Source organism: Pristiophorus japonicus, chromosome 20 (assembly GCF_044704955.1).
Source record: "Pristiophorus japonicus isolate sPriJap1 chromosome 20, sPriJap1.hap1, whole genome shotgun sequence".
NCBI lineage: Eukaryota > Metazoa > Chordata > Chondrichthyes > Pristiophoridae > Pristiophorus > Pristiophorus japonicus.
In genome coordinates this window covers 13638684-13653902 of record NC_091996.1, presented here as the reverse complement: position 1 = coordinate 13653902, position 15219 = coordinate 13638684, and the positions used below count along the sequence as shown (strand labels likewise).

Sequence of the window (15219 nt, the reverse complement as noted above, 5' to 3'; positions counted from 1 at the left end):
CGAGGGGATTTGAGTACAGGGGCAGGGAGGTGTTGCTACAGTTGTACAGGGCCTTGGTGAGGCCACACCTGGAGTATTGTGTACAGTTTTGGTCTCCTAACCTGAGGAAGGACATTCTTGCTATTGAGGGAGTGCAGCGAAGGTTCACCAGACTGATTCCCGGGATGGCGGGACTGACCTATCAAGAAAGACTGGATCAACTGGGCTTGTATTCACTGGAGTTCAGAAGAATGAGAGGGGACCTCATAGAAATGTTTAAAATTCTGACGGGGTTAGACAGGTTAAATGCAGGAAGAATGTTCCCAATGTTGGGGAAGTTCCAGAACCAGGGGACACAGTCTAAGGATAAGGGGTAAGCCATTTAGGACTGAGATGAGGAGGAATTTCTTCACCCAGAGAGAGGTGAACCTGTGGAATTCTCTGCCACAGAAAGTTGTTGAGGCCAATTCACTAAATATATTCAAAAAGGAGTTAGATGAAGTCCTTAGTACTAGGGGAATCAAGGGGTATGGTGAGAAAGCAGGAATGGGGTACTGAAGTTGCATGTTCAGCCCATGAACTCATTGAATGGCGGTGCAGGCTAGAAGGGCCGAATGGCCTACTCCTGCACCTATTTTCTATGTTTCTATGTTTCTAATTTGCACCAGCGTAACTCAGTTAGTTACGATTTTTTTAAGTACATTTTTTTTCAGCCAAAGGGGGCGTAACCTGCCACCCGCGCCAATTCTGGCCATTTAGGCAAGTTTGGCCAGCTTAGGCCAGCGTATGTGGCCTCTGCAGAAAAATCTTCTGGAGAGTTAAAGAAAGCAGCAGCAAGAAAGGTAAGAGAGAGTGGGAGAGAGGGGTGGCGGGTGGGGGAGAGAGAGGTGGCGGGAGGGGGGGGGGGGGGGGAGGTTAGAGAGAGATGGCGGGGGGGGGGAAGAGATTGGGGGGTGGGAAGAGAGAGGTGGGGGGGGTCAAAGGGGGTGTGGGGGGGGAAGAGAAGGGGTGACGGGGTGGAGGAAGCCTTTCGGGTGTAGTTAGGTGCGGGGACTGGGAGGGAGGGGGCCATTCGGTCTGGGATAGGGGCGGGGAATCGGACCGGCAAGACCTTCGGCCAGGGCTAGGAGCGGGGAGCGGGACGGCTTCAATAATTGGAGGTAAGTTGCTGCAATATATTTTAATGTGATTTTAAGTTGATGCAATGTGTTGTAATGTGTTGCGAGCTGGCTGTATGTTTCACTTTGCAGCCACTGTTCGCATTGTGTCCCTGGTTACCGTGGCAACCCAATCTTTTTGGCGCAGATCAAGGCTCCACCCCCAAAACTAAAGGACAGGTTAGGCCACGCCAAAATGAAGAAATCCAACATTTCTTAGAACATTTACTTAGAACATTTTTTTTTTGACGTACTTGGGCCCCAAATAATCGGGCGTAACTCTTCAAGTACACCAAAAAAAAAGCTTTGGGGAAAATTGAGCCCAAAGTCCCCTAGTTTTAGTTTCCCCTATGAGTGGAATTATCCTCTCTGCATCCACCTTGTCGAGCCCCCTTATTATCTTATATGTTTCGATAAGATCACCTCTCATTCTTCTGAACTCCAATGTGTATAGGCCCAACCTATCTTCATAAGTCAACCCCCTCATCTCCAGAATGAACCTGGTGAACCTTCTCTGAACAGCCTCCAATACAAGTCACAGCACTGCCCCCCAAACATCAAGATCCATGGCGCGGCCCTGGACAACGTGGACCACTTCCCATATCTCGGGAGCCTCCTATCAACAAGAGTAGGCATTGGTGATGAGATCCAACACCGCCTCCATTGCGCCAGTGCAGCCTTCGGCCGCCTGAGGAAAAGAGTGCTTGAAGACCAGGCCCTCAAAACTGCCACCAAGCTCATGGTCTACAGGGCCATAGTAATACCTGCCCTCCTGTATGGCTCAGAAACATGGACCATGTACAGTAGACACCTCAAGTTGCTGGAGAAATAGCACCAGCGATATCTCTGAGAGATCCTGCAAATTCCCTGGAAGGACAGACACACAAACATTAGCGTCCTCGTCCAGGCCAACATCCCCAGCATTGAAGCACTGACCACACTTGATCAGCTCCGCTGGGCAGGCCACATAGTTCGCATGCCAGACACAAGATTCCCAAAGCAAGCGCTCTCCTCGGAACTCGTCCATGGCAAACGAGCCAAAGGCGGGCAGAGGAAACGTTACAAGGACACCCTCAAAGCCTCCCTGATAAAGTGTGACCTCCCCACTGACACCTGGGAGTCCTTGGCCATAGACCGCCTTAAGTGGAGGAAGTGCATTCGGGAGGGCGGTGAGCTTCTCGAGTATCGTCGCCGAGAGCATGCAGAAATCAAGCGCAGGCAGCGGAAGGAGCGTGCGGCAAACCAGGCTCCCTGCCCACCCTTTCCCCCAACGACTATCTGTCCGACCTGTGACAGAGACCGTGGTTCTCGTATTGGACTGTACAGCCACCTAAGAACTCGTGCTAAGAGTGGAAGCAAGACTTCCTCCATTCCGAGGGACTGCCCATGGTGATGATCCTTCCCTAAATACGGAGACCAAAACTGCACGCAGTATTCCAGGTGTGGCCTCACCAATACCATGTACAGTTGTAGCAGGACTTCCCTGCTTTGATACTTTATCCCCCTTTGCAATAAAGGCCAACATTCCATTTGCCTTCCTGATTACTTGCTGTACCTGCATACTAACCTTTTGTGTTTCATGCACAAGGACATTTTGCAATTGTTCTCCATTTAAATTGTAATTTGCTTTTCTATTTTTTCTGCCAAAGCGTTAGTAGTTTTTCTACTATGTTAAAGAGCGCTGTATCGTTGCAAGTTGTTGTTGTAACAAACCAGTTGAAGGCGGCGACCCAAGACCATCACCTTCTCAAAGTAACTGGGGATGGTCAATAAATGTCAGTCTTGCCAGCGCCGCCCACATCCCGAGAATGAATGTTTATAACGATAGAAAGTAACATTAATTTCAGTGAATGAAGTGCAGTGCCTCAGGTCGGCAAGACGTTAAGCTCAAAAGTGGAAAAGTGCAGCCATTTCCATAAGCTCTAAAAGCCGATGGTTTTCGAGAAATGGGTGTCCCGGCAATCGAATTGGGAGCCTTCTATCATCCTGCAATAAATAGCTCTCAGACTTCAGCAGAATTGCTGATTAAATTGGTAAACAGCCACGAGCGATATTGCATAAAGTATCTCCGAGCCAGGATAAACCTACACTTGGCAGCCACTGCGCTGGAAACCGATACAGAAACAGCAGTTTATTGAAGCCACAGGTTTAGGGAAATAGAGATAACACTTCAAAACCGTGGCTGGGCCATTCAGCAGCTGCAGCGTGTTCCTTATTGTAAATTGTTGTTCAGTCCAAGATTGTGGAAGGCTCCTGTCACAGCCTCCATGTGCACTGTATTTACACTCCACCTGCACCACTGCCGCATTCTGCAACAGCCAGCGTTCGCTACTCCAGTCTCAGGTTAGGTGCTCCATCAGCTCACGCCCCTCGCCCTGTTGTCCCCTCAAGGCCGAGGTTACCGCCTCACCGATTCCCCCACCCTCCCCCTCAGTCAGCACCTCGTTCAGCTGCCAATCCTTCCCGTGACAACCCCGGCGGCCAGTTTCGACATTCGGCAACAGGAGGCGTCACCCGCGAGCCTCAGCCCGACGTCCAGCCGCCCGCGCACTTTGCCGCAAGGGTCGCCGCCACGGCAAACATCCTCAAAGTGCCGTAACCCGCAAGGCTACGGACCAGGGGCCGGAAAGTGGGGTGAGCCAGGGTGGCTCTTTTCCCCCTCCCTCGCTCAGGCACGCCATAGTGCCTAACCCCCCCACCCACCCATACACACACACACACACACCCCACCCACACAACATCCCACACATACACACACAACGCACTCCCTCCCCCCCCCCCACACACACACACACACACACAAAGCACTCCCCCCCCACACACACACACACAAAGCACTCCCCCCCCACACACACACACACACAAAGCACTCCCCCCCCACACACACACACACAAAGCACTCCCCCCCACACACCCCCACACACAAAGCACTCCCCCCCACACACACACACACACAAAGCACTCCCCCCACACACACACACACAAAGCACTCCCCCCCCACACACACACACAAAGCACTCCCCCCCCCACACACACACACAAAGCACTCCCCCCCCCCCCACACACACACACACAAAGCACTCCCCACACACACGCACACACAAAGCACTCCCCACACACACGCACACACAAAGCACTCCCCACAAACACACACACACGCACAAAGCACTCTCCCCCCACACACACACACACACAAAGCACCCCCCCCCACACACACACACACACAGCACTCCTCCCCCCCACACACACACACACACACAAAGCACTCCCCACACACACACACACACACAAAGCACTCCCCCCCCACACACCCCCACACACACACACACACAGCACTCCCCCCCCCCACACACACACACACACACAGCACTCCCCCCCCCCACACACACACACACACACAAAGCACTCCCCACACACACACACACAAAGCACCCCCCCCACACACACACACACACACAAAGCACTCCCCCCCCCCCCACACACACACACAAAGCACACACCCACACACACACAAACAAACAAAGCACGCCCCGTCAAACTCACCGCATGGGGTGAGGTACTGAGGGTAAGCGGAGCTGGTACACACTCCCTTAACACTGGGAGAGAGAGGTCTTCACAACAACAACAACAATTTGTATTTATATAGCGCCTTTAACTAGTGAGACGTCCCAAGGTGCTTCACAGGAGCGTAATGAGATTAAATAAATTGACACCTAGCCGCATAAGTAGAAATGAGTGCAGGTGACCAAAAGCTTGGTCAAAGAGGTAGGTTTTAACGAGCGTCTTAAAGGCATAAAGAGAGGCGGAGAGGTTTAGGGAGGGGGTTCCAGAGCTTGGGGCCCAGACAGCTGAAGGCACGGCCACCGATGGTTGAACGATTATAATCAGGGATGCTCAGGAGGGCAGAATTAGAGGAGCGCAGAGATCTGGGGGGAGGGCTGGAGGAGTGAGGACATGCTGCCCATTCACTAACAGCAAGACTTGCTGTAAATGGCAGTGGAGCTGAACTGAGGGCGCCCCAGCTGCAGACAGGCGCTCCAACAAAGGGGTGGCTTGACCCATCCACCTCCACGGAGGTGTGTGGGTGGCTTGACCCATCCACCTCCATGGCACGAACCTGGTATTGCAGTACTTCCAGGAACGGTGCAGTGGCTCTAGGCCTTTTGGCTAAGAGCATTGGCGCAGAGTGATCCTTGGCATGTGCAAGGTGACCTCTGGCGTTTGTGATTTGACAAAGAATTGGAACGATTGGCTACGAATTTTAAAAAAAACAGGATTTGCAACACAAAAAAAAAAACAGGATTTGCAAGCGAGGGGGGAACTTTGGGAGCGCTGTTCATGTTCAAAGCCTGTGCTTCAACGCGAGGCGCTGTAACTTGTACAGTCCCGCACACAAGTATCACGTTCTGAGCCGCTCCAATTACCAGATGGAGATCCTGTCCTTCGGGTAGTCCAGGCTCTCGACGGCCCCCAGATAGTAAGGCAGGGTGTGAGCCGAGTTCCTGGCGATGATCGCGATCAGCACGGTGGGGCTCTGGAGCGGCGACTCGCTCGGGAGGCGCTCCTCCGAAAAGTAGGCGTCAGTTGCGGGGGCTCGCCCCAGGGTGAGCAGGACAAGCGCGGCGCACACTGCTGACATCTCCCCCGGCCTTCAGCACGGTCCGAGTGCTCGATTCCCACCCTCCCCAGCCCAACACCCCGCTCCAGCAGCACTCACATCCCCGGAAAACGTGGACGCGTCAGCAACTGGATAAAGGGAGGGGTGAAGAGCGAGAGAGAAAGTTGTTGAAAAGTTTCCAACAACAAAAAAAAAAGTTCTTGGCGAGGCGGAACCGGGCTGAGAGAAGTTGGCAAGGTTTGAGGGGCGGAGGGGGAGGAGAAAACATGACCAGAGGCGAAATGTGTTTCAGTGAAAGCAGCAGAAGAAAGGAAATGGCAATTATTATTCAGAAAAATCAAAAGAGAATACATTCACATTTTAGAAAAGTTCAAATGAGAGAGAGAGGAGAGAGGATCTTTGTAATACATATGCGTAAAAGTTAAAAAGCATGTGGTTTGAACTTCAAATCTCCCCCGCCCCAGCTGAGCAAATACATTCAAGACTGAGACTGAAATTTTGGATACTAAGGGATATGGAGATCATGTGGGAAAGTGGAGCTGAGGCAGAAGATCGGCCATCATCTCATTGAATGGCAGGGGCAGGCTCGAGGGGCCGAATGGCCTGCTCCTGCTCCTAAACCCGATGTTCTTGTGTTCTTCTGGGCTCCAGGCAAGAACAGCTCAGGTTGGATCCCAAGTTTGTGTGGTGGGTAGCCGCTCTCAACCAGTAGACATGCTGCCAATGGCCTCGGTGTAAGTGTTCTTGGGGTTAGGGAGAGAATGGGGAAATCAGCCAGGGTCCTTATCCAACGATTTATGCTGGAAAGTGCAGGAGTTTCCGCTTGGCTGTGATGCCCCTCACGGTCGAATAGCCTGAATGGTCACGAGGACAGGGGGTGGGCTGTCAGCCGTGGAGTCACTGCCCAGCACCTTCAGGAAGCGAGGTTGGGGGTGGGGGCAATTTCTTAGAAATAATTGGCATCTTAATTTCTTCCAGATGTCCTGGAATCAGCAATAAGTTGTACTGTAGCTCTCTACACCCTGAAGATATTAAGAGGCAGATTCTGATTCCATGGTTCGCCGCCAAGAATGTTTCCTCTTCCCGCAGTAACATGGATTCCAGTTCGGGCTCGCTGACATTATGGGAACCGAGCTCTGTGAGGGCGAGGGTTAGCGACTGCTCCCGTCCGATGGGAATGTGCGAAGGATAGTGACTGGGCAGAGGCATTAATGTCGGGGGAGCTCCGAGGGGAGGAAACTCGGGAGGTGACCCCCACCACCCCGCCCCCCCCAGGGCCGGATTAAGGGCCTGATGGGCCTGGGGCAAACGTATCCAAATGAGCCGATGTAAATTGACATCAATCTGGATTTCAGTATAATCTGTGGCTCAGTGGGCAGCACACTCGCCTCTGAGTCAGAGGGTTGTGGGTTCAAGTCGCACTCCAGGGACTTCAGCACATAATCTAGACTGACACTCCCAGTGCAGTGCTGAGGGAGCGCTGCACTGTCGGAGATGCCGTCTTTCGGATGAAACGTTAAACCGAGCCCCCGTCTGCTCTCTTAGGTGGATGTAAAAGATCCCAGGGCACTATTTCGAAGGGGAGTTATCCCCAGTGTCCTGGCCAATATTTATCCCTCAATCAACATAACAAAAACAATTTATCTTGGTCATTATCACATTGCTGTTTGTGGGAGCTTGCTGTGTGCAAATTGGCTGCCGCGCTTCCCACATTGCAGCAGTGACTACTGTTGTGTAGGTGGAAATAACTGGCAAACTGAGCCAGGAGTTAAATAACTTACACAGTGTGCTTTATACAACAACCCAAAAAGGAGTCTCCAAACCGGCATGAACCAGCATAAGTATAGCAACTGTGAATAGCTCCCGCAGGGTCCTAATACCCATCCAGTGAGCTGTAACAAATAAATAGAGTATGAATAGAATATGAACACAGCCGCGACACTTCAAAAAGTGAAGCACTTTGAGACGTCCGATGGTCGTGAAAGGCACTATATAAATGTAAGTCTTTCTTTATATAAATGCAGGCCTTTCTCTCTCTCTCTTTCACCGGGGAGGGTATTGACAGGGGAGGTGACTGGACAAGTATCTGAGAAGGGTGGGACACGACTGGATGGGGTTGAGGGAAGTGGGTGGGGGACACTGCAGCAGCGAAACGATTGGGTTGAGCTGTCTAACTTTTCCAATGATGCACAACATGGAGATGGTGTCGGCGAGGAGCACACAACTGGGTCCTGTGTTACATTCTGTTTGAAGAAACACAGCTGGGCGGCAGGGGGGAAAAAAACCTCGGCGGCTGCCAAGAATGAATTATGTCGAAAGGCTTGCTGTAAAATAAATGGCGTCAGTTATTTCATATTCTTTAACCTTCCAGCACATATGGGTGCCAGACAGCCTGGGGATTAACACGGGGCGGACACAGCCTCGAAGCAGCCATTGGAGACGGGACTGAACTCAACACTCAACACAATACGCATGGGACCTCGACCTCTGGACAGCCGGACACCAGTTAACAAAATATCACGCAGAGCGCAAAATTATTTCCCTATTTAAATACTGAGCTGAGAGTTTATTTTAAAGCAGAATTAAGACCAGCTTTAAAAAAAAAAATAACAGCTGACAATTTTATAGTGCAGGACTGGGTCTTGTGTTACATTCTGTGTGCCAATCACCTCCCCTGTCAGTACCCTGGAAATGTTACAAGGGCACCCTCAAAAACTCCCTGATAAAGTGTGACATCTCCACTGACACCTGGGAGTCCCTGGCCAAAGACCGCCCTAAGTGGAGAAAGTGCAGCCGAGAGGGCACTCAGCACCTCGAGTCTCAATGCCGAGAGCGTGCAGAAATCAAGTGCAGGCAGTGGAAAGAGCGGCGGCAAACCAGTCCCAACCACCCCTTCCCTCAACGACTATCTGTCCCACCTGTGACGTAGACTGTGGTTCTCGTATTGGACTGTTCAGCCACCAAAGAACTCATGTTAAGAGTGGAATTAAGTCTGCCTCGATTCCGAGGGACTGCCTATGATTATGATGAGTGCAGGACTGAATAAAGAAAAAAGATTTGCATTTATATAGCGCCTTTCACGATCACCAGATATCCCAAAGCGCTTCACAGCCAATTAAGTACTTTTTGGAGTGTAGTCACTGTTGTAATGTGGGAAATGCAACAGCTAATTTGCACACAGCAAGCTCCCACAAACAGCACTGTGATAATGACCCAGATAATCTGTTTTAGTGATGTTGTTTGAGGGATAAATATTGGCCAGAACACCGGGAATAACTCCCCTGCTCTTCTTCGAAATAGTGGCCATGGAAACTTTTACATCCACTTAAGAGAGCAGACGGGGCCTCGGTTTAATATCTCATCCGAAAGACAGCACCTCCGACAGTGCAGCACTCCCTCAGCACTGCACTGGAGTGTCAGCCTAGATTTTTGTGCTGGAGTCCCTAGAGTGGGTCTGTGAACCCACAACCTTCTGACTCAGAGACGAGAGTGCTGCCCCCTGAGCCATAGCTGACACTATGACACAAATTGGGGGGCTGGGGGGGGGGATAGGAAACGGATGAGATGAGGCCCTGGCTGGAGTATTACTGGGGGTAGGGGAGGGAAAAGCAAGTAGTCGCCCGACTGGTGTATGTGAGGGGTGGTGACAGGGGTGGGTACTGGAAAGGAGCTAATGAGGGCATAAACAAACAGTAACGTGGCTGGCTTTGCACGTGTTGGACTGTCAGAGGGCAAAAAGAAACAAGAAGACGTTTTAGTGACTCATTGAGAAAATTTCCCCCCCCCCCCCCTCTTGTCCGCAGAACTCTGACTCCTGCTGGGGCCCAGTTCCACAGGTGTCGACTACTCCGTTCAGGAGGTCATTCTTCATCTGGGAGCCCACGTAAAAGAATGAACTTGCATTTATATAGCGCCTTTCACGACCCCAGGACGTCCCAAAGCGCTGCGCAGCCAATGAAGTACTTTGTGAAGTGTGGTCACTGTTGTAACGTAGGAAACGTGGCAGGTTCCTGCACCTGATTGTTAACCCGTGTCCCCGGTAGAAAACGCACCTGTGTGTGTGGGTCATCGTCATCGTCATAGGCAGTCTCTCGAGTCGAGGATGACTTGCTTCCACGTCAAAAAGTTCACAGGTGTTCCAATGAAGGACCTAAACTTCCAGGTCCTGAACGAAACCTTGAAGGGTGGAAGATGCCTGTGTTAACGTGTAGTGGCCATTGCACACCAGCCACCACACGGGCTTGACAGAGCTAGGTCTTGGTCCAATGGCGAGGGTTGTCCAAGACGACTGGAGACCAGCTCTGCTGCCAGGCCACCGCGCTGCCCCTTCCGCTCCCCAACCTGCTCCGGTAGTGCTCGCAGGCCGGGGGCCACTCAGCCTGCTGGGCCATTGTAGATTGTAGAGCGATGTGATCGGGGCCCAGGAGAGGCGCGAGTTCGGGGCCCAGAAGAGGCGAGGGCCCAGGGGCAGCACGGGCCCAGCCCACACTGCGACATGCGGGCGCACTAGGTCCGTGTGTGTGTGTGTGTGTGTGTGGGTACGGGGTGAGCAACAGGATATGTGATGCTCTCTGTACTTGACGAGCCCCTTGACGTTAACTGTCTAGGCTCAGCCGTGAAGAATGGGCCTGGAAGGTTGATCCACATCCATGGCACAAGTACTCATGTATGAGTCAGGGACTTCAAGGGAGATGAACGGAAAATAGAAGTAAATAAATCCAATTAAAATCACATCAAAATTCCATTTGATGCCAAGAGTGCTTTCAGTCCCTTATGCTGACTCCCATCACCAAGTACCAAGCACTGGGTCCTGGGGATTTAGCTCCCCCTGTTGGACACCATTAGTAAAGACCTTTCTATTCCCGGGTCTCGGTCTTAAAGCTGCTGCACGCATTAGTCATCGGGGCGGAAATTCAGCATCCCGACAAGCCCCGATACCGCTGGAAAGCCTCGGCCATGTGGCGGTGTCGAATGGCCGCCGATTTGTAGTCGAATAGACGCCGCTGGCGAAATTCTCCCCGGTGGTTTTTCCTGCGGTCCCCACTTTCCGCCCCCCCCCCCCGCTGCTGCCAAACCCTCCTAAGTGCGTCATCAAAGCGCACACCGCCAATCTCCCGTATCCACACGCAAAATTCACCGTAAGAAATCTCATGTCCGCCGCGCAGTGCCCCCCCCCCGACAGTTTTTTTTAGTGTGTGCAAAATGGCAGTGCGGCCGCCATTAAAGGGAAGGGGGCACTGTCGCGGCCGCCATCTTGTTTTTTTTTTTTTTTGTCGGCCGACTGCCAGGTCAGCCTGAAAATTATGCCCCCAGCAGAGGCAGCCTGGCACCCCCGCTTGGGTGCAAAGCCGCTGGCCCGGCCGAAACCCTCCCCGGTGGCCCGGTGGAACTAACTAAAATTGTAGCGCTCGCAGGGGCTTTCCCCTTTAAGTGAACGGGCGAGTCGTGGTGATGCGCTACGCTGATGACTTGACAGCGCCGGACACTCTGCCCGTCCCCACTCCCGCCCCACATTATGACCAACTTCCGCCCCGCTCGAAATGAAAAAGACAAAGAGCTGAATTTCGCGCAAGAGGCCACCGCATCCACCGCGGCGGTGAAAACACGGGAAAAACGTTCGGTGCGACCTGTTTCTGGCGAGGGTGAATTTCTACCCCATGGAGTCATTACGGCACAGGTGTAGGCCATTCGGCCCATCGAGTCCATGGGGGAACAGGGCTGACAAACAATCCAGTCAGTCCCGTTCCCCCGCTCTATCCCCGGAGCCCTGCAACTTTATTTCCCTCAAGTGCCCATCCAATTTCCTTTTGAAATCTTTGATCGTCTCCGCATCCACCGCCCTCGCAGGCAGCGAGTTCCAGGTCATTACCACGCGCTGCGTAAAAAAGTTCCTCCTCACATCCCCCCTGTATCTCTTGCCCAAAGCTTTAAATCCGTTCCTCCTAGTCCTTGCACCATCAGCTAATGGGAACAGCCTTTCTCTGTCTACCTTATCCAAACCTGTCATAATCTTGTACACCTCTCTCAAATCTCCCCTCAACCTCCTTTGCTCCAAGGAGAACAATCCCAGCTCCTCCAACCTCACCTTTGTAACTAAAATCCCTCATCCCTGGAACCGTGCTGGTAAATCTCCTCTGCACCCTCTCGAGGACCTTCCCAAAGTGTGGTGCTCAGAACTGGATGCAATACTCCAGTTGTGGCCTAAACCAGGCATCCTGTGCTTAAATTCTGCAGGGCTGGACAAGTGGGTTGTGTTCCTGGAGGGAGAGAGTTTACATTCCATACCTGGCAAAACAAAACCTTTATTGATGCAGATTTCTCAGCAGCTTGGTTTAGAAGAAACATAGAAAATAGGTGCAGGAGTAGGCTATTCGGCCCTTCGAGCCTGCACCGCCATTCAATATGACCATGGCTGATCATGCAACTTCAGTACCCCATTCTTGCCTTCTCTCCATACCCCTTGATCCCTTTAGTCGTAAGGGCCACATCTAACTCCCTCTTGAATATATCTAACGAACTGGCCTCAACAACTTTCTGTGGTAGCGAAGTCCACAGGTTCACAACTCTCTGAGTGAAGAAGTTTCTCCTCATCTCGGTCCTAAATGGCTTACCCCTTATCCTTAGACTGTGACCCCTGGTTCTGGACTTCCCCAACATCGGGAACATTCTTCCTGCATCGAACCTGTCCAGTCCCGTCAGAATTTTATATGTTTCTATGAGATCTCCTCTCGTTCTTCTAAATTCCTGTGAGTATAAGCCTAGACGATCCAGGTCTTTCTTCATATGTCAGTCCTGCCATCCCGGGAATCAGTCTGGTGAACCTTCGCTGCACTCCCTCAATAGCAAGCACGTCCTTTCTCAGATTAGGAGCCCAAAACTGTACACAATACTCAAGGTGTGTCCTCACCAAGGCCCTGTACAATTGCAGTAAGACCTCCCTGTTCCTATACTCAAATCCTCTCGCTATGAAGGCCAGCATGCCATTTGCTTTCTTTACTGTCTACCTGCATGCCTGCCTTCAGTGACTGATGTACCATGACACCCAGGTCTCTTTGCACCTCCCCTTTTACTAATCTGTCACCATTCAGAAAATAATCTGCCTTCCTGTTTTTGCCGCCAAAGTGGATAACCGCACATTTATCCACATTATACTGCATCTGCCATGCATTGGCCCACTCACCTAACCTGTCCAAGTCACCCTGCAGCCTCTTAACATCCTGAGCAGGGGAATGGGCTCCCATGTGTCGGCTGACTTTTCATGTTTTTTTTTTTAAAAAGCCAGCTAGCACAGAGAATAGAAAATGTGAACAGACTGTCCCACGTGCCACCCTCTGATACAATCTTGCCGCTGTTCCTTTGCGCCACAGCCGAAGGGGAAATTCTCGCTTTAAACGGAGCGCAGCATTGTTTGCGAAGGACACTGTGGGCGAGACATTCGCATCATTTGTCCCTCCCGTTAGCGGCGGTGCAAACGATTTCTCGCCCGGGGGGGGTGGTGGGGGGGGGGGCGCTACCGGCTCCCGTGAACTTGCGCGGGAGTTAGCGGAGGCACAGAACCTTCCGCGCCCCGCTGCCGCCGGTAGCGCCCCGGGCGGCTGCGCCCGCCATGATGACGTCATCGCCGTGCGCAGCGACCCGTTTTCGCCTCGCGGGTCGTCGACCGGACTGCACCCCACACCCGTGGAGGGAAATGTAAAGGCGGGGGGGGTGCGCCCGCCGTTTTATTTTGCACGGCCTTCCGTTGTATATTTTTGCGGGCTTTCGTGCCGCGCTGGTGCGGCCCCGGCGCTCCGCTTCCGTGCCGGGCTGTGGCCAAGTGGAGGCCCCTCGCCCCACTGCAGAGCTTGCAGCGCGCACTCCCCTTTCATGGAAGGGGAGGGGCCTGAGCTCACGCTAGCGCTGTGTGAAGCGGTGAAAAATTCGCCCACTTACCGCCCCGGTCCCGCCCCCGAGAGGAAGCGGATCGCCCGACATTGCACTCCCCTTCCTCTCGGGGGCGGTAACACCAACTTGGCGGCCGGGGGCGGGACTTACATGCCGGGTACAGGAATTCCCGCCTCGCCTCAGTTACCGCCCCCAAACGGGACGAGGCAGAATTTTTACCCCTAATGTTTTTTAAGTTTGGTTGTTGGAATAAAAAGTGTCTCAGTGCCATTGGCTCGCAAGGTAATTTAGAAGAGCGGCAGCAAGTCAAATGAATGGGTCTCCTGTTCTTATCTTTACCGCCCATGTGTTGACCACCCACTGTGTAATGCAACACTTCCTTGAGTTTTCATAGATCTTGCCTATAACAACCCTGGCACTGTGCCCTCTTGCCGTGCTCCCCTGGCTATCTGCTAGCATTGTTCGAGGCTTTTTTATCCTGTGAAGGATCATATCCAACTCTCTCACCAGCTCCCTGTTCAATTGCCTCCAGTCTGGTTTCCACAGCATTGAGACTTCCCTGGTCCTAATGTGACTTTGGTCCGACCACAGTCCTCCTCAACCTCCTCGACACCTGTGTGACCTTTCATACAGTCAACCATTACCTCATCATCTGCTCCGTCTCTGTTGGTCCTCCTCCACAGCTCTGCCCTTTCATGGTTCCTTCCCGAGTTATCCCCCATCAGTACACAGGACCATCGGAACAGGAGTCGGCCATTCAGCCCCTCAAACTTGCTCCATAATTTCATTACGATCATTTACATTTTTTTATTCATTCTTGGGATGTGGGCATCGCTGGCAAGGTCGGCATTTATTGTCCATCCCTAAGTGCCCTTGAGAAGATGGTGGGGAGACACCTCCTTGAAGCGCTGTTCTTTGTAGCGGTTTGGTACAACTGAGTGGCTCGCTGGGCCATTTCACAGTCTACCACATTGCTGTGGGTCTGGAGTCGCATGTAGGCCAGACCCAGACCGGGTAAGGGACAGCAGATTTCCTTCCCTAAAGGACATCAGTGAACCAGATGGGTTTTTTACGACCATCCGGTAGTTTCATGGTCCCCATTACTGACATTAGCTTTACTTTTTAATACAGATTTATTTAATTAACTACATTTAAATTCCCCTGCTGCTGAGGTGAGATTTGAACATTAATGGATTACTAGTCCAGTAACATAACCATTATGCTACCGTTCCCAGATCACAGCTGATCTGTATCTTAACTCCATTTACCTGCCTTGGTTCCATCACCTGTAATACCTTTGCGGAACAAAAATCTACCAATCTCAATTTTAAAATGTTTAATTGACTCCCAGCCTCAACAGAATTTGGGGGAGAGAGTTCTGGATTTCCACCACCCTTTGTGTGAAGAAGTGCTTCCTGACATCATCCCTGAACGGCCTGGCTCTAATTCTAAGTCTCCTTGTTCTGGACTCCCCCACCAGAGGAACTATCTGTGCCTCTGACACGCAAATTTGTGAAGCGTTCCATATTTTTTAAAAACCCCTTTGACCACAAGGCCATAAAGCAGTGGTCAGCACGTAAG

At 52.0% G+C, this 15219-nt stretch overlaps 1 protein-coding gene across 1 annotated transcript in view; it reads right to left on the bottom strand.

Moving 5' to 3' along the window:
- The window catches only part of cercam (cerebral endothelial cell adhesion molecule), a 145267-nt gene extending 139462 nt beyond the window's left edge, over positions 1–5805 (bottom strand). Inside the window, exon 1 of the mRNA XM_070863762.1 lies at positions 5561–5805. Coding sequence (XP_070719863.1) covers positions 5561–5775 — 215 coding nt within the window. The 5' untranslated portion in view covers positions 5776–5805. The remainder of the gene's footprint in view (positions 1–5560) is intronic.
- Positions 5806–15219: the final 9414 nt, after the last annotated feature.